Below are 27,970 nucleotides of genomic sequence, written 5' to 3'. Positions count from 1 at the left end.
CCCCAGCAGTGTAATCCTGGGGCTCCGATCGGTTACATGGCAGCCAGGACGCTACTGAAGCCCAGGCTGCCATGGTAACATCCCTGCTGCCGTGTGCACAAAGCACAGGGCAGCAGAGAGAGTGTGAGATCCTATTCACCATAATAGAGCTCTATTAGGGTGAATAGGACAAGGGATGAAAAGATCCCAGGTTCTAGCCCCTAAGGGGGAAAATAGTTATTAAATAAAAAGTAAAAAAAAAAATTTTTTTAAAAATCGGTTACATATAAAATATATAAACAATAAATAAATAAACATATCACATATCGCCACATCCGAAAAGTCCAAACTATTAAAATATTTAAAAAATCTATGCTGTGAACGCCGGAACAGAAAACAAATAAATAAAAACTGCGCGATTCACCATTTTTAAAAATGCGGAAAGCACGTGGCTTTTTTGGTGTTTAATTTTTTTTGCGTGGTATCGAATGGTATCGAGTATGGCAATACTTTTTTATGGTATCGAAATCGAATCAAAAATTTGGTTTCGCAACAACTCTACTGATATGATCTCTGCTCTATCAGCAGTAACCTCCCTCTGTGGCTTATATAGCGTTAGTGAGGACAGCGGTTACACTTTTCATTGCTTCTTGTGCATTAATTGCCCTTTGGCAGGAGTGGAATATATACTCTTCCGAAAATGAAAGTAAAAAGAATTTCAGCTCATAGAGATATATTAGAAAAATGCCCAAAGTACAGTTCCCCATGTTTTTTTCTTTGATCGGACGTGGTCAGATTGTTCTGTCTATGCCATAAGCAGACTACAGGACAATGTTCAATCATTGAAGATATAATAACAGAAATAATGAATGTTTCCGATCCAAGGGTTTATGATGAGAATAATCTGAATTGTCTTTTCTTCTAGATGCTGTCTCCCTTAGCCAAAGGTCTGTTCCACGGCGCCATCGCAGAGAGTGGATCAGTAACCAACACAGGCTTTATAGTCAGCAACTCTGAAGAGCTCGTTCCCTATCAGGAGGTAAGTATAGTCTATCTAGAAGGAATACTAGGGCCCCTTACACACGAGCGAGTTTTCCGCGCAGGTGCAATGCGTGATGCGAACGGATTGCGCCCGCACTGAATCCGGACCCGTTCATTTCAATGGGTCTGTGTACATGAGCGTTGTTTTTCACGCATCACTTGTGCGTTGCGTGAAAATCGCAGCATGTTCTATATTCTGCGTTTTTCACGCAACGCAGGCCCCATAGAAGTGAATGGGGCTGTGTGAAAAGCGCTTCGCATACGCAAGAAAGTGCGAATGCGATGAGTTTTTTACTGATGGTTGCTAAGAGATGTTGTTTGTAAACATTCAGTTTTTTTATCACGCGCGTGAAAAACGCATCAAAATGCATTGCGCTCTCGCGGAAAAAACTGAACAACTGAACGCGATCACAGAGAAAACTGACTGCAATTGCTTGCGAAATGGTGCGAGTTTTCCTGAACTAATCCGGATCGTTCGTGAGAAAGGGGCCTAAGGCTTGAAGATGTCTCCATGGGGATGAGCCAAAAGTTTGTATACATGTATGGGGGAATAAAACCTTTCCCTTTTTTATATAATCTGTTGGAGTGAAACGCTACATTTTATGCTTCGTTAGAAGGAACATTAGATACAGTGCCTTGAAAAACTGTTCATGCCCCTTGAACCTTTCCACATTTTTTCACATTACACCTACAAACTTAAATGTATTTTATTGGGATTTTATGTGATAGACATCATAGATATGAGAAGTGAAAAGAAGACGATACATGGCTTTGAACATTTTTAATAAAAAGAATATGGACAGTGTGGCGCGCATTTGTATTCAGCCCCTGAGTCAATACTTTGTAGGACCACATTTTGCTACAAGTATTTTGGGGTATGTCTTTACCAGCTTTGCACACCTAGAGGCTGAAATTTTTGGAGGCTTGGCAAAATAGCTCATGCTCCGATTGGATGTAGAGCGTCTGTGAACAGCAGTTTTCAAGCCTTGCCCCAGATTCTCAGTGGGTTTTAGGTCTGGACTGTGACTGGGCCATTCTAACACATGAATATGCTTTGATCTAAACCATTCCATTGTAGCTCAGGCTGGATGGTTAGAGTCATTGTCCTGCTGGAAGGTGAACAGCCGCCCCAGTCTTTTGCAGCCTCTACCGGGTTTTCCTCCAGGTTTTGTCACCGCCTCGGCATGGGTCAGTGCCAGGGTCAACGCGTTGATGTCGACTTGTTTGTGCTTTTCTCCCCTTCTTCTGGTTCCTCCCATGTCTGGTGCTTGATGGGTTAACTTCCTGGCTGGTTGTGGCCACTAGGGTTTTATCTTCTGTGGCTCCCTGGCTGGGGTCAGTTGTACTTCAGCTGTCGTTTGTGCTGGAGCTCTGCTCCAGTCCAGGGTGTTCCATCTGCCCAGTTCTTGAGGGCCACCTAGTGTGACATCAATGTCTCCAGCGATGTCTTCCTTATTTCTCCTCCTTTTTCCCCTACCTTCCCTGTGTTGGTGTTTGGTGAGAGTTTATGTTCAGGGTGTGGTGTATTGTCTTGATGTTACATGTCTGGTCAGTTGGTGTTATATATCCGGCATGTATTCAAGTCATACCCTGTTTGTTGCTTGGCATTTCTCCTGTCTGTTGTGTCCTCCGGATGGGGGTCTCATGGTTCCCCGGAGGGGGAACCTCAAGTCAAGTCAGTGTGCACTTGCTGGAGTGCTGGTTCCTATGTGTGTCAGTACATACTGAGTCTGGTATGGTGTTCGGATGTCAGTACGTTTGCATGGGTTCCAGTTCACCTTGGTGTGGTCTTCTTTTGTGCCGTCCAGCAGCTGCGGCAGGTAAGTTACCATGCCTTCCTGGGTTCTTGGTTCAGTGGTTATCCCCGCCACTGCATACTTACCTGCCATTCCACTTGGCTTTTCTTTCTTTCCCGTATTTGCTGCTAGGTCGGTGGAGACTCCTGTGTTTCCGTGTTGTGGAAGAACAGGTCATATCTCCCCTGCTCCTATGTGAGGGATTATTAGGGCAACTCAGGGTCCTAGGTTTCCTGGGTATGAGCCGTCCTACCATCCAGCTCCGCTCATACGGTGAGGAGTTAGGGCGTTGATTAGGGACGCTATAGTAGGTGACCAGCTTCCTTTTCCCTGTTTCCAGGCCTAGCTGCTACCTTACTTTACCCTCACTTTAAGGAGGGGGGTTTCCCCCACTCCCCACTGTGACAGGTTTGCCCTGTATTTAGCTCGATCCATCTTCCCATCAACTCTGACCAGCTTCCATTTCCCTGCTGAAGAAAAGCATACCCAGAGCATGATGCTGCCACCACTATGTTTCACGGTGGCTATTGTGCGTTCAGGGTGATGTTAGTTTTTTGACACACATAGCATTTTGCATTTAGGCCAAAAAGTTCAGCTTTGGTCTCATCTGACCAGATCACCTTCTTCCACATGTTTGCTGTGTCCCATACATGGTGTCACAGACGTTTCCGTGGCAGGTACCAGGAGATCGGAGAGACTGGTAACTCGTGGGTTAAATTGACAAGTTTACTGTGGATCTTATTCTGTCTGTGTTTTGGTAAATGCCACACCCCTTGCTTCAGGTGTTGCTTGTTGGTAATTTACTTTTCCCATAAGTTGCCGCTTCTCACTCTTGGAGGTGCGGTTTATAGATTTTCTTCCTGCCTTCTAACTAGCTGGTCGGTTGTACTCTGTGGTGCTTCTGGAGTTGCCAGTTTTCTACTTTCAGATAAGTCTTGTCTGTTCTTGTTGTTTTTTGTTTGTTATATTCCCTTTTGTTTGTATCTGGGCCTGAGACAGAGACTTCAATTCGTCTATCTGGAGAGGAATGGGTTGTCTCTGGTCCTAACCTCATTCCAGGGCCTTATAGGGATCATATTACACAAGACCTGCTGCTACAGTCTCTGCTATGTACTGAGTCTGACTGAGCAGTTTCAGATAAATCGACTCCTCCAGTTCAGTGAAAAGAATCAATTTAAAAGAATGATTCATTCATGAACCGGACATCTCTACTTGGTAGGAGTGGACTGGTCCTGCTGCCTTTCAGGAGGGGGATTTCCTGTTGAGAATCATAGTGGAGAGGAAGCCCAGGCTTGTGCTTCTGTTCCTGTTACAGGTTATCCAGAGAGATCAAAGAAATAGAGACTCAAGTGAATCCTTGAGAAGATAGACAGACAGCAAAGTGAACATCTAACACACTGCCGTAAGGTGAGGGACTATGGCTAAAACACCCATCACGCAGACTACTACTAGGTCAGTGCAGAAGTAGTGGTAAACTGCAGCCAACCATCCTGCTTTCATCCTCAGTACTGGTGCCAGAAGATTTCACTTACATTCTGCTGCTATTGGATGTATTATAAGTTCTGTTCTATGTTGCAGTTAGTAAAAAAAAATATATATATATTTTTTAACATTTTATTTCTGGCCTCATTCTTCATACTATATTTCCACTACACTGATCCCCAGGGAGCAATGGCCTGAGGGAATACACTGTGACATAACATTTCATCAGGTCCACTATAACTCCCATCCTCTGCACAGGCTCCTCCTGGGCTTCCTGAACTATTATTACATACTACTACTACTAATAGATACTTCTACCAGTAAATATTTACTACTACTATTGAGTACTAGATACAGTGTATTTTACTACTGGATAGATACTACAACCACCACTTTGTGGATACTACAAATACTAGTCCACCCACCATTCTTTCTCTGGGAATGGCATCTGATGGTATTTTTTTCTAATTCAATCTGAGATAATATTGCTTCTAATAATTGGAGGCTGAACGACCTCCGCAACCTTCACGATTCCCAGTTTTGCGCCTCCTGTTCCTGTCCGGCAGTTTTAGCACCTCTGGGGGAGTGAGAACCACAACCGGTCCAGGAATAAATATATACAATATCTGAATATTATATCTGTTTTCCTCTGCAGTTAGTAGCGAACATATCAGGCTGTGATCTCGCCTCCTTAGCCGACTGTCTGAAGAAGAAATCAGAAAAGGAGTTTCTCGCTATTACCCAAACAATGGTAGGTGTTGTCATCCCACAATATTACTCCCTGGGAAATTTTCAAAGAGGCATCTTCTATAATTGATACATAACATCCACCCACAGGATAAGTGATAAATGTCAGAAGGTTGGGGGCCCCATACCAAGCATTATACTCGGAGTCCTAAACCTCCCAGTCCTTCTTACTGCATCACCACAGTAAAGAAAAGTCTGGATGAAGTGTTGGTCACACAGGTGCCCTACCACGTCATATAAAGACTGCGGGACTGATCGAGATGGCCACGTGCAGTGCTCGGCTGTCACTGACAGTCCCATAGACTGTTTCTTTGTCCCAGGTCTCAGTGCACATACCCACGGATGCACCTACTGCAGGTCAGTGTCTCATGTGCTGTCTGTCTCCGCAGGGCGTGACAGCTTTTCCTGGATCAGTGGACGGGGTTTTTCTACCTAAGCCAGTAAAGGAGATGATGGCTAACAAGGAAGGAAACAAGGTCCCGTTTCTCATTGGAATTAATAATCAGGAGTTCGGCTGGGAACTTCCAAAGGTATGAGCAAAGCTAAAGAATGACAGCGCTCCCCTTAGGCTAGTTTTACATATGTAGTAAGAGATACAGCAGGCTGTTCCAGCAGAGAACATCAACTATAATGGGGTCTAGCGGAGATCTGGAAAATTCTCGGCATTATAGTTAAAGGGGCCAGTGGGCATTCCGATACCGTCTGCCAAATCTGTATCCAGAGAGCTCCGGCAGGTTGTCTCGGCATAGAACTTACCGCATATGTGAAACTAGCATTATAACAGCAGCCAAGGGTAAATTTGGCAAAAGCTTTTCATGTCCTGAACACGTACAGTGGGGGCCCCATTCAGTTATGTCCACCTTCAGCTGTAAGTCTGGAGGGCCCTATGGTTACCACTGATCACATGCAGTACAGTGTATGCAGGGTGATGACCAGGTGATCGTTTGACCTGCCGTTCATTTGGGATCATATTGGCTGCTTGCTGTCTCAGTTACAGGATGAGCAGCTCTGGAGCACAAAATGCTGCTCTAATAAAAAAATATTGTGCAGAAAAATTTAAAATTCATGAGCCGGAGAAGGTTTATTATTTGGTTGGAGTGATGGTAATATTCTTATTATCTTTTCATTTAGCTATTTGATATAACAGGGATAACAGAAGGAATGACAAGGGAGACAATGATCCAGAAGGTCCAAGATGCTATATCGGTGAGATGAGCTCATGTCCTCTAAGTTCTTCGTCTTATTATCCGATTAGTTTTCATTGTGGTTAATGTCCACTTTCCAGGTTCTGAGTCCTAACGTCATCCCTTTCGTTGTTGACGAGTATATTGGTGACATCACTGATCCACTGAAGATTCGTGATCGCTTCTTGGACTTGTGTGGCGATCAAAAGTTTGTTATACCGGCTCTTCAGATTGCAAAATACTATCGAGGTACAGTCCATTCACATAGTAGCTGATATGTAGAAGTATTAGGCCTTGGTCCCCCATTATGCCCAAAATACCCAATGCAAGTTCAATTGTATCGTGCGCTCATGTGACTCCTCTGACCTAGTGTTGATCGAGCACCAAAGTGCTCGGGTGCTCGAGTAGAACACCTCGGGATGCTCGGGTGCTCGGCAGAGCACAATGGAAGTCAATGGGAGAACCCGAGCATTAAACCAGGCACCCCCGGCTCTGAAGAGGGGAGGGTGCCTGGTTCATAGGAAAATCTCAGAAATTGATAGAAACACCACTGAAATGGTTCAGGAACAGCATGGGGAGGATATCTGGATGCATCTTGGACTCCCAGTTCGCTGCTGGGAATGATGTTGCCCGAGTAGTACAACACTTTTACAGACTGACAATAATACGCACAAAACAGAAGCTAAAATTGCAGAGTAAAAATTGTTAGGAAACATTCTTTCCTGTATATTTACTTGTATATAAAGTGCAAGTGCTGCAAAAAATTACAAGCAAGAGGCACTCCGATACAACCTGTATATCACATAAAGGAGGGCCTCATTCACATTGTGGTACAATTGTTCAGGTAGTGGGACTTCTACACTCATAAAGCCTATGCACTGCAAGTGAAAGGGCTGCCAAAAATTACAAGAAACCGGCACTTCAATACACCCTTTATTACACATAAAGAAGGGCATCATACACAACCTTAAAAAATTATGATTGCTGGCCTGCTGGTGACCCTCTAAAACATTAGGGGTGAGGTCTGCTGCTGAGCTGACCATCTAAAAAATTTGGGGTGAGGGTCTGCTGCTGAGCTGACCATCTAAAACATTAGGGGCGAGGGTCTGCTGCCGATCTGACCCTCTAAAACATTAGGAGCGAGGGCAGCCTAATAAGCATGTTGCTATGATGGAGGAGGACGAGAAAAGGAAGATTGAACCATATACCCTCTTTTGTGGTGGAAGAGGTGCATGGGAATACAGTGTATTCAATACACCATAAAAGCCACATTTAAAGTGCCTTTAGGTTCAGCCGCTTTTCTCTGGTGGAGTAGAAAAGTCAGGGGCAATCCAGTCTTGTTCATTTTTAACAAAAAACTGGAAAAACTTGAGCGCATCTGGGGATAACGCCATCTCCGCATACAGATCCCACTACTGTTAGGTGAGTCCATGTGGTGTGTTGTACATCGCTCAGGCTGACAGTCTGTTTGTTAAGATACTAGGTCATGTTTAACTGCGATTAGGATGGTTTATACTCTATCCACAATGAGTTCTATATGAGGACCTCTGTATCTTTGGCGTTGTTGCCATCTGCTGGTCCACTTCTGTCCTTTTCATGTCATTTGTGCTGAGGGCTCACCTTAGAATTTATCAAGATGTTATGCATTTGATTGATGAACCTTTGACTATATGCACTTTACTTGTGTCCAGTGGTCTGTATAATGCCGGGATGGTGTTTTTCTCTGTTCCCTACCTTCCTTTTTAATGGCAATATACACTCACCTAAAGAATTATTAGGAACACCATACTAATACGGTGTTGGACCCCCTTTTGTCTTCAGAACTGCCTTAATTCTACGTGGCATTGATTCAACAAGGTGCTGATAGCATTCTTTAGAAATGTTGGCCCATATTGATAGGATAGCATCTTGCAGTTGATGGAGATTTGAGGGATGCACATCCAGGGCACGAAGCTCCCGTTCCACCACATCTCAAAGATACTCTATTGGGTTGAGATCTGGTGACTGTGGGGGCCATTTTAGTACAGTAAACTCATTGTCATGTTCAAGAAACCAATTTGAAATGATTCGAGCTTTGTGACATGGTGCATTATCCTGCTGGAAGTAGCCATCAGAGGATGGATACATGTTCTCATTCTGTTTACGCCAAATTCGGACTCTACCATTTGAGTTTCTCAACAGAAATCGAGACTCATCAGACCAGGCAACATTTTTCCAGTCTTCAACAGTCCAATTTTGGTGAGCTCGTGCAAATTGTAGCCTCTTTTTCCTATTTGTAGTGGAGATGAGTGGTACCCGGTGGGGTCTTCTGCTGTTGTAGCCCATCCGCCTCAAGGTTGTGCGTGTTGTGGCTTCACAAATGCTTTGCTGCATACCTCGGTTGTAACGAGTGGTTATTTCAGTCAACGTTGCTCTTCTATCAGCTTGAATCAGTCGGCCCATTCTCCTCTGACCTCTAGCATCCACAAGGCATTTTTGCCCACAGGACTGCCGCATACTGGATGTTTTTCCCTTTTCACACCATTCTTTGTAAACCCTAGAAATGGTTGTGCGTGAAAATCCCAGTAACTGAGCAGATTGTGAAATACTCAGACCGGCCCGTCTGGCATCAACAACCATGCCACGCTCAAAATTGCTTAAATCACCTTTCTTTCCCATTCTGACATTCAGTTTGGAGTTCAGGAGATTGTCTTGACCAGGACCACCCCCCTAAATGCATTAAAGCAACTGCCATGTGATTGGTTGACTAGATAATTGCATTAATGAGAAATAGAACAGGTGTTCCTAATAATTCTTTATTATGTAACAATAAAGTATTTTCTCATAATTGGCTGTCTATGAGATCAAGTTTTTCCAGTTTTTTGTTTTATATGCAGTGAGCTTTTTAAAGTTATATGTGTAGTGGTTAGTCTTATATGTAGCAACAATATTGTATTGGTCACTTTTTCGGCAGGGACACCCATGGTCATATCTGTTTTCTCTTGTTCATTTTTCTAAGAGTCAACCTGTCAGCATTTTCAGTTGACAGTCGGATGCGCTTATCAGTTATTATGCCCCCAGCAGCACTAAATACCCGCTCTGACAAAACTCTGGCGGCAGGGCAGGAAAGCACCTACAAGGCGTAGAGCGCCAGTTCGTGCCACGTGTCCAACTTGGACACCCAATAGTTGTAAGGCACAGAGGGATCATTGAGGACGCTGACATGGTCTGCTACGTACTCCTTCACAATCTTCCAAAACTTTTCTCTCCTTGTGAAACTAAGCCACGCATCAGGGTGAGGGTGCTGGCGGGGAGTCATGAAACTGTCCCAGGCTTTGGAGAGTGTTGCCCTGCCTCTGTTGGAACTGCTGTGTGTTCCCCTCGTCTTCCCTCCTCGGTTGCCCAAGGAACTACATACTCTGCAGCCAGCGTTGTCAGCTGGAAACATTTGGAGCAATTTTTCCACAAGGACCTTCTGGTATTGCACTATTTTTCTAGTCCTCTCCACCTCAAGAATGAGAGATGAGAAGTTCTCTTTCTAGCGGGGGTTGAGAAGGGTGAACAACCAGTAATCTGTGTTGGCCATAACGCGAGGGTCACAACAAAGGCAGCATAACATAAAGTCAGCCATATGTGCCAGAGTCTCAACAGACAAGACTTCGCTGTCCTGATCAGAAGGATGACTCTCAATCTCCTCATCTTCTTCCTCCTCTTCGGCCCATCCACGCTGAATAGATGGAATAAATCTGCTGTGGGTACTACCCTCTCTAGCGGAGGCAACCGTCTCCTGCTCCTCTTCATCATCATCATAATCCAATTCGCGCTGAGAAAACAAATGGAGGGTGGCCTGGCTATCACCCTGTGTACGGTCTTCCCCCATTTCCCCCTCTTCCTTATCCACCTTCATTGTGAGCAGCGAGCGTTTCAGTAGACACAGAAGTGGGATGTTACGTTGATAATAGCGTTATCGCCGCTCACCATCTGTGTTGATTCCTCAAAGTTGCGTAAAACCTCACAGAGGTCAGACATCCATGCCCACTCCTCACTTGTGAAGAGCGGAAGCTGACTGGAAAGGCGACAACTATGTTGCAGCTGGTATTCTATTACTGCCCTCTGCTGCTCACAAAGCCTGGCCAACATGTGGAATGTGGAGTTCCAGCGTGTGCTCAAGTCGCACAACAGTCGGTGAGCTGGCAATTGCAAGCGCTGCTGCAGTGTTGCCAGACCGGCGGCAGCTGTAGATGACTTTCTGAAATAGGCACACATGCGTCGCACCTTCACCAGTAGCTCAGGCAAATTGGGGTAGGTTTTGAGAAACCGCTGAACCACTAAGTTGAACACGTGGGCTAGGCATGGTATGTGTGTGAGCTTGCCGAGCTCCAAAGCCGCCACCAAGTTACAGCCATTATCAGACACAACCATGCCTGGTACTAGGTTGAGTGGCGAGAGCCACAGCTCAGTCTGGTCCCTTACACCCTGCCACAGCTCTGCGGTGGTGTGCTGTTTGTCACCTAAACATATTAGTTTAAGCACGGCCTGTTGCCGCTTCCCCACTGCAGTGCTACACTACTTCCAGCTACTGACTGTTGGCTGACTGGTGCTGCAAGATAAGAATTCAGAGGTGGAAGTGGAGGAGGAGGTGGAGGAGGAGAAGAATGGGTTGCAGCCACTAATGTAGGTGGTGGCGGAAATCCTGATTGAAGTAGAGCCCGCAATCCTTGGCGTCGGTAGCACCTGTGCCATCCCAGGGTACGACCCGCTCCCGGCCTCCAAAACGTTCACCCAGTGTGCCATCAGGAAAACGTAGCGTCCCTGGCCACAAGCACTTTTACATGTGTCAGTCGTTAAGTGGACCTTCCGAATAACTGCGTTGGTCAGGGCACGGGTGATGTTACCAGACACATGCTGGTGTAAGGCGGGGACAGCACACTGGGAAAAATAGTGGTGGCTGGGGACTGCCTCAGTGTCCACAAGCCTAAATGGCAACATTTCCAGGGCCAGCAATTTGGAAAGGTGCGCGTTTAGTGCTATGGCCTGTGGGTGGTTGGCTGGGTATTTGCACTTTCGTTCAAAGGCCTGGGGTATGGATATCTGTACACTGCGCTAGGACATAGAAGTGGATGTGCTAGCTGATGGTGCTTGCAAAGGTCCAGGTGCATCTTGGACAGGGGATTGGCCAGCACGTAACACAGGGAAAGAGGAGGCAGTGGTTAGACCCGCAGACACAGATTGTGGACCTAGGCGTTCGGCCCACCTATTAGGGTGCTTTGATGCCATGTGGCGGATCATGCTGGTGGTGGTGAGGTTGCTAGTGTTTGCGCCCCTGCTCATTTTGGTACGGCACTGGTTGCAAATGACAATTCTTTTATCGACCGCACTTTCCTCAAAAAAGCATCAGACTGCGGAACACCTACCCCTTGGCAAGGGAGATTGCCGCAAGGGGGTGCTCCAGGGAACAGTTTCGGGCCTGTTTGCTGTGGCCCGCCTTCTCCCTTTTGACCCTACACTGCCTCTTCCAGCCTGTTTCGGTACTGCGGATCCCTCCCCCTCTGTACTGCTGTCCTTGCTCGGCTTGCCACCTTCCCAGGTTGGGTCAGTGATTTCATTGTCCACCACCTCCTCTTCCACTTCCTCACTCTGGTCATCCTCCTGACTTGTTGACCTAATAAGTACAACAACCTCACTTATTGACAACTGTGTCTCATCCTCATCATCAACCTCTTGAGACACTAATTGTCGTTGACTTATTGGCAACTGTGTCTCATCATCATCATCCACCTTGTGAAACACTAATTGCCATTCCCCACCGTCATCTTCTTGTGACTGTGAATGCTCAAGAGTTTGGGCATCAGTGCACATGATCTCCTCATGTCCCTCTTCAAGCGGGCTTTGCGAGAGGCCCAAATCAAGGAATGGCGATGAAAAAAGCTCCTCGGAATATCCGAGTGTGGGATCACATGTTTGGCAAGACTCTCCATGGTGGGAGGAAGGAGGATCAGGCTGAGGATTCTGTTGACCAGGCTCCTGGCTACTGAGACTGGACTTTTTGGAAGACAAGGGTGGTGCTTAACCGACTGGAAGCATTATCTGCTGCATTCCAACCGACCACCTGGTCACACTGGTCTGACTTCGAGAGTGCTGTCCCGCGCCGCCCTGCAAACTGAAACATGAAGCTAGGTATCGTGGATGATTGTGTTTCTTGTGCTCTGGCAGCAGGCACAGTTTCACCGCGCCACGACCTTTGCGTGCACCATCAGCAGCACGGCCACTTCCCCGTCCCTTACTGCTCGCCTTCTGCATATTAAATGGTATATATGCTTGCAAGTATGTGACACGTACAATAGCGCAGGTTTTGTAAGTGTATGCGCAAATAAATTACACTGAATGTCACTGATATTTAGGATGCGCAAACGTTACACAGGAGATGTAGCGCAGGTAATGTCGCTGTCACCAGCGGCTAATAAAAAATTACAGAGAATGTCACTGATATTTATGATGCACAAATGTTATACAGGAGATGTAGCGCAGGTAATGTCGCTGCTGTCACCAGCAGCCAAACAATTGCACTCAATTTAGCGCACGTTGCGCTAATATATTTCGCAGCCAGATAAAACAATAGTCCTTAAAAGGACTGTTGGGTATCTAACACCTTTCAACACTCAAAACTCCCTAAAGAGAAAGCACAATTCCTCTCCCTACACTATCTGTCCCTTCTGCTGCAGCTCGCCCTGACTAAGTCTGAGCCGAACCACGTGTCATCGGGTGCTATACACCCGATGATGCGTTCCTGCCAGCCAATCACTGTAATTCCAGTAACCAACATGGCTACGCATTACAATGAGTGGCAGTACTTCCCCACACGTTTATTGACAGCGTAGACGACTGAGTCACATTATCTCCAGAACAGCCGGTCTTGTAGGATGTTCCTGGTATGCAAAGGGGGAATGAAGGCTAGCCCATCTGGTCCGATCCCACAAAAGAGCTACTGTAGAGCAAACCGCTGACAACATTCCTACTGGCTATGACAGAGAGGTGTTGTCACAGATGGTGTTGCAGAAAACTGGAAGTTATAAATAAACATCCGAATGACTTGATCCCAAACTAAGGAACATATGGGTGAGCCCTATAAAACCCCTAGAGCTCTCCCTGACTGCTCTGCCCATGCAAAGATCTTTATGATTGAAAATTGCATGCCCTCATACCTAGACTGTGTGACACCTGAAAACCCTATAATAGTGAAGGGACACGACCACCGGCTCCCTGCACTTAATACGGAGGGAGTCAGGGTCACCTAGGATCAAGCCAGCACGGAAACACAAATAAAGGAAAAGACTTATCTGAGGAACCAGCAGTTGCAGCATCTAGCAGTGAGCACAATCCAGGAAGTAGTATAAACCGCAAAGTGAGGCAGTATGGGAGGGGATATAAAGGGAGGCAATCAGTGTAAATAGATGACAGCTGGGAGAAGGAAAAGGGATGACAAAGTGATACCAAAACAAAGAACATCATGCAAGAGGTACAGAAGAACGTCTGCCAGAGCTTCTCAGAGAGCTGGCGGTGACAGGTGTCAGGACACACATGATAACTTGCTGTGTACAGAGCTCAGTCGACACAGACTGGTGATATCACTCATGCTTACCCCGGTCCTCCCTAAAAGTGCCTACAATGGTCACATGAGCATCAGAACAGGGTCACGGAGCAATAGAAGAAGACAGCCTAGTCTGATGAATCATGTTACATCATCTGAATGGCCTGGTGTGTGTGCTTTACTTACCTGGGGAAGAGATGGTGCCAGGTGCACTACAAGAACAAGGCGGCCTGGTCTGATGAATCATGTTACATCATCTGGATGGTCGGGTGCATCTGTTACCTGAGGAAGGTCTGAAGGACATTTCAGGAATGAACTGAGGAACATGACAAGTCTGTTTTAGTAAATTGTATTCCCCATAAAAGAACAATTCTGGAACTTCTTCCCTTCAGCAGTCTGTGTTGTAAATTTCCTCTTTTATTCCCAGTAGAGATTTATGAATGACTTGACAGCAGCTTGTCACTAGTTGGAGGCTGTGTCCCTGTGCTGGCAGCACTGATTGGACGGTGTCAGACACCTCAAACGTCTAGCACCCGGTGACATGTTACAACATGCAGTTATATGTAAAGAAATTCCAGAACTGTAATTTTATGTGCAAAGCAAGTTGTTAGACAGAGATGTCAGGAGAGATGACGGGTCCTTGTTAAGCCCATGTGCACAGTAAAACCATTAGTCCCAGTCTCGGGGTCCTCTCAGTCCGCTCCTGATGACATATCCTGCAGTTATTGTATGCACCTCCAGAGCTGTGGCAGTGTATGGCGGTATATGTAATACATGGACGGCAATGATCTCCATATACATCACAGGCTGCTTAATTATCATGAAATGGACAGATAACGTGTGGTCTTCTTATGTCTCTTTAGATCTTGGGCCTCCCGTCTACTTTTATGAGTTTCAGCACCCACCATCCTTCCTGGCTCGCGAAAGGCCAAAATTTGTGAAATGCGATCATGGAGATGAGATCTTCTTTGTGTTTGGAGGAGCCTTCCTGAGGGACGGTGCATTTTTTGCTGGTGAGAAGTCTTTTACTGTTACCAGTTTTATCATGTGTTTGTAAAGGAAGGGGGGCTCGGACCTTACAGTAAACATCTATTTGGCCATGAGTGGTTGGTGTGGCTCCCTGCTCTAGGATGAAGGAATCGGGTGGACACATCTGTAACTTAAGGCTACTTTCACACTAGCTTTTTTTCCGGATCCGTCATGGATCTGCAAAAACTCTTCCGTTACCATAATACAACCGCCTGCATCCGTCATGAACGGATCTGGTTGTATTATGTCTTCTATAGCCATGACGGATACGTCATAAACTCAATTTTAAGTCAATGGGAGAAAGATCCATTTTCTATTGTGTCAGAGAAAACAGTCCGTCCTGACACACAATGTAAGTCAAAAACTCTGCTTGCATTGTTATTCTGTCAGCGATGGGAGCGCAACCAAACAGAACTGAATGCATTTTGGTGTATTCCGTTTCATTCAATTCAGTTTTGTCCCCATTGACAATGAATTGGGACAAAACTGAAGCATTTTCTTCTGCTATTGAGATCCTATGATGGATCTCAATAGCGGAATTGAAAACACTAGTGTGAAAGTAGCCTTAGACAAACTTTACTTTTACATTAATTAGGTACATTGTCTCTTTAAGTGGCAAAAGGCAAATATGACACCATCAGTTTAAAGGGTAACTGTCATATTATTTTTTTATTTGCTAGTTTATTAGAGCTAGGCCTGTATACCTGAGTTAGTCTGTCAATGATTGTCAAAAGATCTGTAATTACCTTATAATAACATCTTTCATTAATGTCCCCTGTCCCTTTCCACTGCTCCCTTAAAAGACAGTTGCTAGGGCTTGTCTGTCTCTAGCTTTATGCATAATGCTGCAGCAGCAGTAACATATGCTAAAATTGATTTTATTATGAAAACATGACAGTTACCCTTTAACTCCTTAAGGACACAGCCTTATTTCACCTTAAGGACCAGGCCATTTTTTGCAAATCTGACCAGTGTGATAACTTTAAAACGCTTTGACTTATCCAAGCCATTCTGAGATAGTTTTTTCGTCACATATTGTACTTCATGACACTGGTAAAATGAAATAAAAAAATTTATTTATAAAAAAAATACAAAATTTACCAAAAATTTGTAAAATATGGCAAATTTCAAAGATTCAATTTCTCTACTTCTATAATACATAGTAATACCTCCAAAAATAGTTATTACTTTACATTCCCCATATGTCTACTTCATGTTTGGATCATTTTGGGAATGATATTTAATTTTTTGGGGATGTTACAAGGCTTAGAAGTTTAGAAGCAAATCTTGAAATTTTTCTGAAATTTTCAAAAACCCAATTTATAGGGACCAGTTCAGGTCTGAAGTCACTTTGCGAGGCTTACATAATAGAAACCACCCCAAAATGACCCCATTCTATAAACTACACCCCTCAAGGTATTCAAAACTGATTTTTACAAACGTCGGTAACCCTTTAGGTGTTCCACAATAATTAATGGAAAATAGAGATACAATTTCAAAATTTCACTTTTTTGGCAGATTTTCAATTTTTTCCAGTAACAAAGCAAGGGTTAACAGCCAAACAAAACTCAATATTTATTGCCCAGATTCTGTAGTTTACAGAAACACCTCATATGTGGTCGTAAACTGCTGTATGGGCACACGGCAGGGCGCAGAAGGAAAGGAATGCAATATGGTTTTTGGAAGACAGATTTTGCTGCACTGGTTTTTTTGACACCATGTCCCATTTGAAGCCCCCCTGATGCACCCCTAGAGTAGAAACTCCAAAAAAGTGACCACATTTTAGAAACTACGGGATAGGGTGGAAGATTTGTTGGTACTAGTTTAGGGTACATATGATTTTTGGTTGCTTTTTGTTAGGCAAGGTAACAAGAAATAGCTGTTTTGGCACCGTTTTTATTTTTTGTTATTTACAACATTCATCTGACAGGTTAGATCATGTGGTATTTTTGTAGACCAGGTTGTCACGGACGCGGCAATACCTAATATGTATACTTTTTTTTATTTATTTAATTTTTACACAATGAATTCATTTTTGAAGCAAAAAAAACATGTTTTAGTGTGAGAGCCATAATTTTTTCAGTTTTTGGGCGATTACCTTGGGTAGGGTTCGATTTTTGCGGGATGAGATGACGGTTTTATTGGCACTATTTTGGGGTGCGTGTGACTTTTTGATCGCTTGCTATTACACTTTTTGTGATGTAAGGTGACAAAAAATGGTTTATTTAGCACAGTTTTTATTTTACATTTTTTACGGTGTTCATCTGAGGGGTTAGGTCATGTGATATTTTTATAGAGCCGGTCGATACGGACGCGGCGATACCTAATATTTATACTTTTGTTTTATTTATGTAAGTTTTACACAATAACAGCTTTTTTAAAACAAAAAAAATGATGATGTTTTAGTGTCTCCATATTCTGAGCCATAGTTTTTTTTATTTTTTGGGCGATTGTCTCAGGTAGGGGCTCATTTTTTTGTGGGATGAGGAGACTGTTAGGTACTATTATGGTGGGCAAACTCCTTTTTGATCACTTGCTGTTGTACTTTTTGTGATGTAAGGTGACAAAAAAATGGTTTATTTAGCACAGTTTTTATTTTATATTTTTTACAGTGTTCATCTGAGGGGTTAGGTCATGTGATATGTTTATACAGCCGGTCGATACCTAATATGTATACTTTTTTTTCCCCCTATTCTTTACCAATTTTTTTTTACTTTATTCGGGAAAAATTACGTTTTTCTTTATTTTTACTTGAAACTTTAAATTTTTGGGGGGGAAAACTTTATTTCAACTTTTTCTCACTTTATTTTTTGTCCCACTTTGGGACTTGAACTTTTGGAGGTCTAATCCTTTACAATGCATTCCAATACTTCTGTATTGGAATTCATTTGCTGTATGAGTAATACTGTGTGTATTACTCATACAGCTTCCGGCCTGTGAGATCCAGGGGGCTGGATCTCACAGGCTCGTCACCGGAAGGCAGCGTGATGCCTTCCTTAGGCATCGCGCTGCCTTCCATGCCATCGGGTCCCCCCCACAGCCGCATGGGGTCCCGATGGCACCGCCACATGCCGCCACCGCAATAGGTAAAAACCGCAAACCGCAGGTCTGAATTGCGGTTTGCGACATGGGGGGTCACGGGAACCCCCCCCCCCCTGCGCATTTAGCCGAGGTGCCTGCTCAATGATTTGAGCAGGCACCGGCTTCCGATCACCGCCCGCCGCGCAGCAGTGATCAGAAATACACAGGGCGTACAGGTACGCCCTGTGTCCTTAAGTACCAGGACATAAGGGCGTACCTGCACGCCCTGTGTCCTGAAGAGGTTAAGGCCATCAGGATACATTGCGTAATATGTGCATTTATTACCTGTGCGGAAAAACCACAGCCTATTACAGTACCAGCAAAGTGAATGAAATTACTCATGTGCAGGGGGCCTGAGAGTAGTCTTGAGTGAAACGAGCTTCGGATCATAGATTCAAAGTTGATTCTTTCAGAAACTTCGGTTTTAATGCTGTTTCTGCATAGCATTAAAATGTATTGGCTAAACTGCTTTTTGGCTGAGGTGGCCCGAGACTTTGGTGAACTACTTTGGTATTCCTATGTGCGTATTTTAAAATATTTTAAAATAGGAATCCGAAGTGGGCTTTGGTACCAAGGTACCAGCCAGTACCAAAGCCGACTTTGGATTCCCATTTTAAAATGTTTTTAAACAATAGAGAAAGTGATTACAAGGCACTTACCAATGTATTGTTATTGTCCATATTGCCTTCTTTGCTGGCTGGATTCATTTTTTCATCACATTATACACTGCTTGCATCCAGGGGTTACGACCACCAGTGCAATCCGGGAACAGTGGCCGTGCTTGCACACTATAGGAAAAAGCTTTGGCGTAGGCACACTCTTGCATTCCTGCCCACCAGAGAGGCCAGCATCTTTTCCAACAGTGTGAAACCACGGCCACCACTACTAGATTGTAGGGTGGTCGTAACCCCTGGAAACAAGCAGTGTATAATGTGATAGAAAAAAGAATCCCGCTAGCAAAGGATGCAGTATGGATAATAACAGTACATTAGGAGTTGCCTTGTATTAACTTTATCTACATGATAAATGCAATTTGCTGAAGTGAGACGACCCCCTTTAAAGGTAAAGTGTTATCACATTGATAATATTTATCTTCAGCGAGTGTTTATGAGCTGTCAGGAAGCCAGAGATGAGGGCTACAGATTGAGCCATTATTGCAGCTCCCTGATGGATTTACTGAGAAGGAGAAGCAACAGTCTGCAGATTCAGTGAAAGGGAAAGCTATAGAAGAAAAACTGCTAACAATTTTTTTTAAGAGAGGACAATTGAAAAACATGATTTTAGTCCCAAATAAGTAGAATTAAATAATTAAATACCGTTACCCCCAAAGTTATCCATAGTGCTTGAGGGTCTTATGCATATCAGACCCGGTGACCCGAAAGGTCTTTTAAACCCACACATTATCCACCGGTAATAGTACAATCAGTGTAGAATAATAATAATAATAATATAGTAATATTAATTCAGTCACTTTCTAATATACTTTGTTTCAGTACCTTGCCATTTTCAAGATCTCTGCTTGATATCAGTTGTAACGGAACGCCTAGCACCCCGACCGGGTACCTCCGTTGATAGATGCTCCTAGTGCTTTCCGAGGACTCCAAGCACTCCACTTGACACCGTACGCACTGCAGACCCCACGAACAGCCGAAGCTTGGTTGAGGTCTCACCGTCTCCTACCCACCCTGGACCTACGACAAGGCTCCAGGCTCCAGTGGGTGAACCTCTCCTAAAACCAGAGAGCAGGAACAGCTCTTAAAAGAGCTAGTAGTAAAGCCAGGGGAGTATAGCAAATCTCCCAGCGTATAGCAATCCCCAGCGTCGATCAGTTACCCAAACACCAGCCTCAACATGATGAAGGATAAAACAGGAACACTTTGAGGGCTACCCGCCCGTATTTATGCAGCTCCCAATCTGGTGGACACGCCCCTAGTGGACCAGAAGGAAGACTGCGACACAGGACAGATATGCAGCAACTCAGGATACACCGACACAACACATCCCCACAATGCATCATGGTTTCCTCCTCTCTGCCCTGGAGACACCCGAGGAGTAATCCAATTATCCCTCAGGACAAAAGGGAAATCACCAATACACATGTGGGAACAACCGGACAGAAATCACCACCCAAACACACAATGTCACACCCTCCCATCAAACACAGACATTTAACATATTCCCGGATAGCTCAAGTCTGAGTGCATATCATTAGGTGAATGGCACTCAGAATACACAAATACAATACAATTAGCTATCTGGGTACCCTCACATAACAAAATACAATTGCAAAGACAGATTTAAGCTGTGTCTGTCTGCTCCTTTAAAGTTAGTATGGGCCATAATCCTGAGGCAAGAGGCTGATAAACAGGCCTCTCCAAAACCCAGTGGCGAGGTTGGTTTCGCCACACATCTCCCCCTCCCAGGGAAGACTAACCAGATACCTGACCTCATGCCGGTCGGTATCTGAGTTAGTCTGGCAGTCCACCCACAACCCAATACTGGACCTGTTGAATTTTGGGGCCTGGCTCTGTTCTGTATGTCCCCAGCTGTTGAGGGGGCATCTGCTACTCCTTGCTTCCTTGTTGCCCTCTAGCTTGGAGCTGTAGGTACTTGGTGGGCAGAGGCCGACTTCGCTCTGCCCCGATGCCAGCTCTTCCGCTGGGGTAGCCTGTGGGAAGTCCGGCTCTGGAGAAGAGGATAGGGGAGGGCAGAGGCTGACTGCGCTTTGCCCAGATGCCAGCTCTTCTGCTGGGGTAGCCTGTGGGGAGTCAGGCTCTGGATAAGAGGATAAAGGAGGGCAGAGGCTGACTGCGCTCTGCCCAGATGCCAGCTCTTCTGCTGGGGTAGCCTGTGGGGAGTAAGGCTCTGGATAAGAGGGTAGAGGAGGGCAGAGGCCAACTGCGCTCTGCCCAGATGCCAGCTCTTCCGCTGGGGTAGCCTGTGGGATGTCCGGCTCTGGAGAAGAGGATAGGGGAGGGCAGAGGCTGACTGCGCCCTGCCCAGATGCCAGCTCTTCTGCTGGGGTAGCCTGTGGGGAGTCAGGCTCTGGATAAGAGGATAGAGGAGGGCAGAGGCCGACTGCGCTCTGCCCAGATGCCAGCTCTTCTACTGGGATGTGGTCAGGGAATCCTATCCCCAGGACCTTGTTGCAGATCGGCTGTGGAGAGGAGGAATCGCTTACCTCCTCCTCCTGGCATTCCTGCAGGGTTGGTGGGGGATCTGAACCAGCCGTCCAGCATCTCTGTAGGGCCGGTGGAGAGACCTCGGTCCCATCTCCACCTGCCATCGGGAGGTCTTCCCAGAACCAGTCAATGAAGTTCCCTACTTTGGGAGTTGGTAGGGAAGCAGGGGGTATCGCCGGCAAGTCTTCCCAGTTGCAGGAGGGCAGATCTGGCTCTGCTTGTCGAGTAGGTTGGGGATGAATGGAGCTGAGCAGGTGTTGGTAGGTCTGCTCCAGCTCCCACTCCCTTGTTACCAGGTGGGTCATGTCTTTGCTCACCTCCCTTCCGTCAGCATAAACATGCATGCCCATCCGGTAGTCGTAGATATCCCAAAACCTAGACTCCTCCGTGCTGCCAAGATCAATGTCCTCCTCCAAGGCATCCCATAGTAACCCCGGTCCATCAAACTCCTCACCCTCGGGTCTGTCATGCTCAGCCATCCAGGGGGAATGTTGAATGACATGCCACCTTAGGGCCTGGTAAGAGTCCTCTAGCCAAAGCTCCTTACATACCAGGTTCTGGAGCTCTGTTACCCAGTCATCCAGGGGCTGCTCTCCCAAGAGACCCATCCGCAATCGCCACACGCTTCTGTAGCCGCTGCTCATAACTGGGGAGACTCTCACCTCGCCGGCGCTGGGCATTTTCCAGGGCATCATACCAGACTTCCTTTCTGTCTGCATCCCTGTAGTCTGCGGCTGCCTCCTCCTCCCCGTCATAGAACGCTGTCCGAAGACTAGCCGATTCCATCCTGCTGTAGCCAGGGGCGCTGTACGGATACTAGCGTTGCCCTCAATTTAGTAAATCCACAAACGGTGTCTCCGAGCTGCTTCTCCTCACACTAGGACGCTATCCCACTGCTTGCCACCAAATTTAACGGAACGCCTAGCACCCCGACCGGGTACCTCCGTTGATAGATGCTCCTAGTGCTTTCCGAGGACTCCAAGCACTCCACTTGACACCGTACGCACTGCAGACCCCACGAACCGCCGAAGCTTGGTTGAGGTCTCACCGTCTCCTACCCACACTGGACCTACGACAAGGCTCCAGGCTCCAGTGGGTGAACCTCTCCTAAAACCAGAGAGCAGGAACAGCTCATAAAAGAGCTAGTAGTTATAGCCAGGGGCGTATAGCAAATCTCCCAGCGTATAGCAATCCCCAGCGTCGATCAGTTACCCAAACATCAGCCTCAACATGATAAAGGGTAAAACAGGAACACTTTATTGAGGGCTACCCGCCCGTATTTATGCAGCTCCCCATCTGGTGGACACACCCCTAGTGGACCAGAAGGAAGACTGCGACACAGGACAGATATGCAGCAACTCAGGATACACCGACAGAACACATCCCCACAATGCATCATGGTTTCCTCCTCTCTGCCCTGGAGACACCCGAGGAGTAATCCAATTATCTCTCAGGACAAAGGGAAATCACCAATACACATGTGGGACAAAGGGAAATCACCAATACACATGTGGGAACAACCGGACAGAAATCACCACCCAAACACACAATGTCACACCCTCCCAACAAACAGACATTTAAAATATTCCCGGATAGCTCAAGTCTGAGTGCATATCATTAGGCGAATGGCACTCAGAATACACAAATACAATACAATTAGCTATCTGGGTACCCTCACATAACAAAATACAATTGCAAAGACAGATTTAAGCTGTGTCTGTCTGCTCCTTTAAAGTTAGTATGGGCCATAATCCTGAGGCAAGAGGCTGATAAACAGGCCTCTCCAAAACCCAGTGGCGAGGTTGGTTTCGCCACATCAGTGAACAGAGACATTCTCATTTACAATCAGAGGCTGACAAACCATCCTGACCTAGTCCTTCTTAGGCTACTTTCACACCCGCGTTTTGGCTTTCCATTTGTGAGATCCGTTCAGGGCTCTCACAAGCGGTCCAAAACAAATCAATTTTGCCCTAATGCATTCTGAATGGAAAAGGATCCGCTCAGAATGCATCAGTTTGCCTCCGTTCTGTCACCATTCTGCTCTGGAGGCTGCCTGCAGCGTTTTGCTGTCCGCATGACGAAGCAGAGCCCAACGGATCTGTCCTGGCACACAATGTAAGTCAATGAGGACGGATCCATTTTCTCTGACACAATCTTTCAATGGTGTTTCTAGACGGATCCGTCATGGCTATAGAAGACATAATTCAACCGGATCAGTTCATGACGGATGCATGCGGTTGTATTATTGTAACAGAAGTGTTTTTGCAGATCCATGACGGATCCGCAAAAAAAACGCTACTGTGAAATCAGCCTAACATGGCTGAGAATTTTGCTACAATTGTATTTAAAGTAAATACCTGGGACTTCAAACGGATACATTTTACCTGCACTGATACATTGTATCAGGCTAGTGACGAATTGTTAATGTTTTGTGAGACGGCTCACCCTCTGTCACCCTGGCCTGGTGCTCTTGTCCAATTTGAATCACCCTCTTCAAAGCTGCAAATATACTATAGATTGGAGTGGACAGGCACTCATACAGATGGGATCACGGGAGAAGTATCTCTTAATTAAACTCTAATGTAATTCAAACCTATAAAACATTAATTATTAAATGTGTATATACACAAACACTAAGATAAAATCCTAAATATAAAATATACAAGAGGTATGATATATAATACAGAGTTGCATGGTCAGATGTCAAAGGTCAAGTGTCTGTAATGTCTCGGCCATATGACACCGCCACACAAGTTGTTACACCCAGCTAATCGTTGGTATATATACAAAGTGAATAATAAGAATAAGAAGAATAAGAACGCAGAATGTCTTGTTTACATATAGATGGAGGAATGATCTGTGTTGGTCTCAGTATGATATTCCATAAGATAACTGTATTTCAACTGTTCAAATTATACGCAAAATAGATGAATAAATGAATAAACTAGCGATCCTCTTGAGGTGTTCAATATTTCGCTACTATGTCTCAATATTTTGCAACTATGTCTTTCATGAGACCATTCAAATATATCGTGGCAAGGTGGTATACTTTTCCCTGTTTCAACAATCCACAGCCATGTCATTCGCAGGACCTTCCCATTCGCAGGACCTTTATAATAGTTTCAGCATACAGTTATTGGACTGCACTCACGGTTGAGGTGTTCAGGGACTTCTCTGTAATGGGCCGAATGTGGGCGCTTACCTCTCCCTATATTCAAGGAGCGGGTGGGTGTCCGACATGCGAGTCCGGCGTCTCGTCTGTTCCGCTCTATGCTCCCATTGTCGACTTCTCGCGAGATTGGAAGGACGTCTCCTTGTTGTTCTCACGTAGTCTTCTGTAGTGAGAGGTATTGAATATAAATCCACTTACTTTGGATCCTTTACAGTTTTTTGCTGCATGGCCATGCTTATATTTATCCAGGCCGTTTGCAAATGAGCGTATATAAAACCGGACGCATTTCGAGGATATTCCCTACCTCTTCCTCAGTGGTTATATTCAAATTGCACAGACCTGGTCTTTTATACTAAGGCTCTGTTGAAGCAAATGAGTGGAATGGATAACTGGATTCAAAGATTGTAAAATCAGTACCCTTGCAGTTTTTCTACGTTTTTGATGCGTTTTCTTTGTATATATGCATTTTTTTGCATATAGTTGCTAAATCGGTTGATGATGATAATCTATAGATTTGTTTGTTGTTTTGTCGTCCATTTGAGTAATATTGTCATCAAATAGGAAGATATGTCATCAATATTGTCATCAGATGAAAAGGTGTACTCCAGTCAGACCTAAAACATAACTGATAACTTATCTTCTCACTATTCATATGCTTCAACGTCTATAAATGTCATAAAACACAAATACAAAGGTTTCGCCTTTAGTGATATAGAGGGAGCAAGATGAGAATTGGGTAGGGGGCCCCACGTCAAGGGGACATCGCAGTGCTGATAAACAGCCAGACATGCGATCTCCCGTCGGCGAGGGGCACCCCCCATTATAAAAAGCCGAAATCTCCAAATCTGCGTTCAGCCCTGCAGGTAGGAGACTCCCAAATTCATATATCCGTCTAGATTCCATTCTGGACATTTTTTAAATATGATTGCCCCCCTCCAGTGTCTATCTACCTTCTCCAATGCCGCAAAAGGTGATTTTGTGTAATCCTTGTTGTGGAAATCTTTAAAGTGTTTAGATAATGAATGTTTATCATACCCATTCTTAATATTAGTCATATGTTCTGCTATTCTGACTTTTAATAATCTTTTTGTTCTTCCAATATACTGTTTCTGACAGGGGCACTGGATAATGTAGATGACACTGGAGGAGTAACATGATAAACAATCTTTCATTTCCCAAGAAAAGGAATTTTGTGTAGACTTAATTATGCTAGTCTTTTTGGGGAATGTTGTATTTTTTCAGCCTGTACACCTACCACATCTATGAAATCATATCGGCCCATTTATGTATTGATGTTGTTGTTTTATTAGCATGTTTAACTGAGGGGGCCACTTTTAGGCCTAAATTAGGTGCCTTTGTGAAAGTGATGAGTGGTGATGTAGGTATTAGAGGCCCAACACTCTTCCAAAAGATAATGCCAATGTTGTTTTATAATATACCGTACTGATTTTTTTTGGAATGTGCAGTAAATGGTAAAATCTATCTTAATTCAGTTTCTTTTTGTGAATTCTCTTTTTGATCTGTCTCTGAAAAGGCACCTAATTTAGGCCTAAAAGTGGCCCCCTCAGTTAAACATGCTAATAAAACAACAACATCAATACATAAATGGGCCGATATGATTTCATAGATGTGGTAGGTGTACAGGCTGAAAAAATATAACATTCCCCAAAAAGACTAGCATAATTAAGTCTACACAAAATTCCTTTTCTTGGGAAATGAAAGATTGTTTATCATGTTACTCCCCCAGTGTCATCTACATTATCCAGTGCCCCTGTCAGAAACAGTATATTGGAAGAACAAAAAGATTATTAAAAGTCAGAATAGCAGAACATATGACTAATATTAAGAATGGGTATGATAAACATTCATTATCTAAACACTTTAAAGATTTCCACGACAAGGATTACACAAAATCACCTTTTGCGGCATTGGAGAAGATAGATAGACACTGGAGGGGGGCAATCATATTTCATAAATGTCCAGAATGGAATCTAGACTGATATATGAATTTGGGAGTCTCCTACCTGCAGGGCTGAACGCAGATTTGGAGATTTCGGCTTTTTATAATGGGGGGTGCCCCTCGCCGACGGGAGATCGCATGTCTGGCTGTTTATCAGCACTGCGATGTCCCTTGACGTGGGGCCCCCTACCCAATTCTCATCTTGCTCCCTCTATATCACTAAAGGCGAAACCTTTGTATTCGTGTTTTATGACATTTAAAGACGTTGAAGCATATGAATAGTGAGAAGATAAGTTATCAGTTATGTTTTAGGTCTGACTGGAGTACACCTTTTCATCTGATGACAATATTGATGACATATCTTCCTATTTGATGACAATATTACTCAAATGGACGACAAAACAACAAACAAATCTATAGATTATCATCATCAACCGATTTAGCAACTATTTGCAAAATAATTCATCAAAAACGTAGAAAAACTGCAAGGGTACTGATTTTACAATCTTTGAATCCAGTTATCCATTCCACTCATTTGCTTCAACAGAGCCTTAGTATAAAAGACCAGGTCTGTGCAATTTGAATATAACCACTGAGGAAGAGGTAGGGAATATCCTCGAAACTTGTCCGGTTTTATATACGCTCATTTGCAAACGGCCTGGATAAATATAAGCATGGCCATGCAACAAAAAACTGTAAAGGATCCAAAGTAAGTGGATTTATAGTCAATACCTCTCACTACAGAAGACTACGTGAGAACAACAAGGAGACGTCCTTCCAATCTCGCGAGAAGTCGACAATGGGAGCATAGAGCGGAACAGACGAGACGCCGAACTCGCACGTCGGACACCCACCCGCTCCTTGAATATAGGGAGAGGTAAGCGCCCACATTCGGGCCATTACAGAGAAGTCCCTGCACACCTCAACCGTGAGTGCAGTCCAATAACTGTATGTTGAAACTATTATAATGGTCCTGCGAATGGGAAGATCCTGCGAATGACATGGCTGTGGATTGTTAAATCAAAGGGAAAAGTATACCACCTTGCCACAATATATTTGAATGGTCTCATGAAAGACATAGTGGCGAAATATTGAACACCTCAAGAGGATCCATCTAGTCGCTAGTTTATTCATCTATTTTGCGTATAATTTGAACAGTTGAAATACAGTTATCTTATGGAATATCATACTGAGACCAACACAGATCATTCCTCCATCTATATGTAAACAAGACATTCTGCGTTCTTATTCTTATTATCCTTATATTTCACTTTGTATATATACCAACGATTAGCTGGGTGTAACAACTTGTGTGGCGGTGTCATATGGCCGAGACATTACAGACACTTGACCTTTGACATCTGACCACGCAACTCTGTATTATATATTATACCTCTTGTATATTTTATATTTATGATTTTATCTTAGTGTTTGTGTATGTATACATTTAATAATTTATGTTTTATATAGTTTAATTAAGAGATACTTCTCCCGTGATCCCATCTGTATGAGTTCCTGTCCACTCCAAACCATAGTATCGGGCTCGGAAGGAGATTTGTGCTGCTGTGAGAATTGTAGGTCAGTTAGTAATAGTGATGTCCTCTTTCTCAGGACCTGCAACCCCTGAAGAGGAAGTCCTGACCAGGAAGGTTATTAAATACTGGACGAACTTTGCTCGGACTGGGTAAGACCATAACTCTGATTTGGACTGACCACACATTTGCTGTTGTCACCTTATTATCTGCTCATT

General features: G+C 44.5%; 2 protein-coding genes across 3 annotated transcripts in view; one reads left to right on the top strand and one right to left on the bottom strand.

Moving 5' to 3' along the window:
• LOC120981117 (fatty acyl-CoA hydrolase precursor, medium chain-like) overlaps window positions 1–27,970 on the bottom strand; it is a 675,808-nt gene that overhangs the window by 479,237 nt on the left and 168,601 nt on the right. The window lies entirely within an intron of this gene.
• The window catches only part of LOC120981114 (fatty acyl-CoA hydrolase precursor, medium chain-like), a 63,131-nt gene that overhangs the window by 34,877 nt on the left and 284 nt on the right, over window positions 1–27,970 (top strand). For both annotated transcript variants that reach the window (XM_040410607.1, XM_040410606.1), the window contains 7 exons: window positions 905–1,018; window positions 4,954–5,049; window positions 5,435–5,575; window positions 6,177–6,251; window positions 6,331–6,478; window positions 14,660–14,809; window positions 27,832–27,904. In XM_040410607.1, the coding sequence (XP_040266541.1) occupies window positions 905–1,018; window positions 4,954–5,049; window positions 5,435–5,575; window positions 6,177–6,251; window positions 6,331–6,478; window positions 14,660–14,809; window positions 27,832–27,904 (797 nt within the window). The remainder of the gene's footprint in view (window positions 1–904; window positions 1,019–4,953; window positions 5,050–5,434; window positions 5,576–6,176; window positions 6,252–6,330; window positions 6,479–14,659; window positions 14,810–27,831; window positions 27,905–27,970) is intronic.

This window comes from Bufo bufo, chromosome 10 (genome assembly GCF_905171765.1).
Source record: "Bufo bufo chromosome 10, aBufBuf1.1, whole genome shotgun sequence".
Classification (NCBI taxonomy): Eukaryota; Metazoa; Chordata; class Amphibia; order Anura; family Bufonidae; genus Bufo; species Bufo bufo.
The sequence above is the reverse complement of the archived record's forward strand: the minus strand, read 5'-3'. Positions and strand labels throughout refer to the sequence as shown.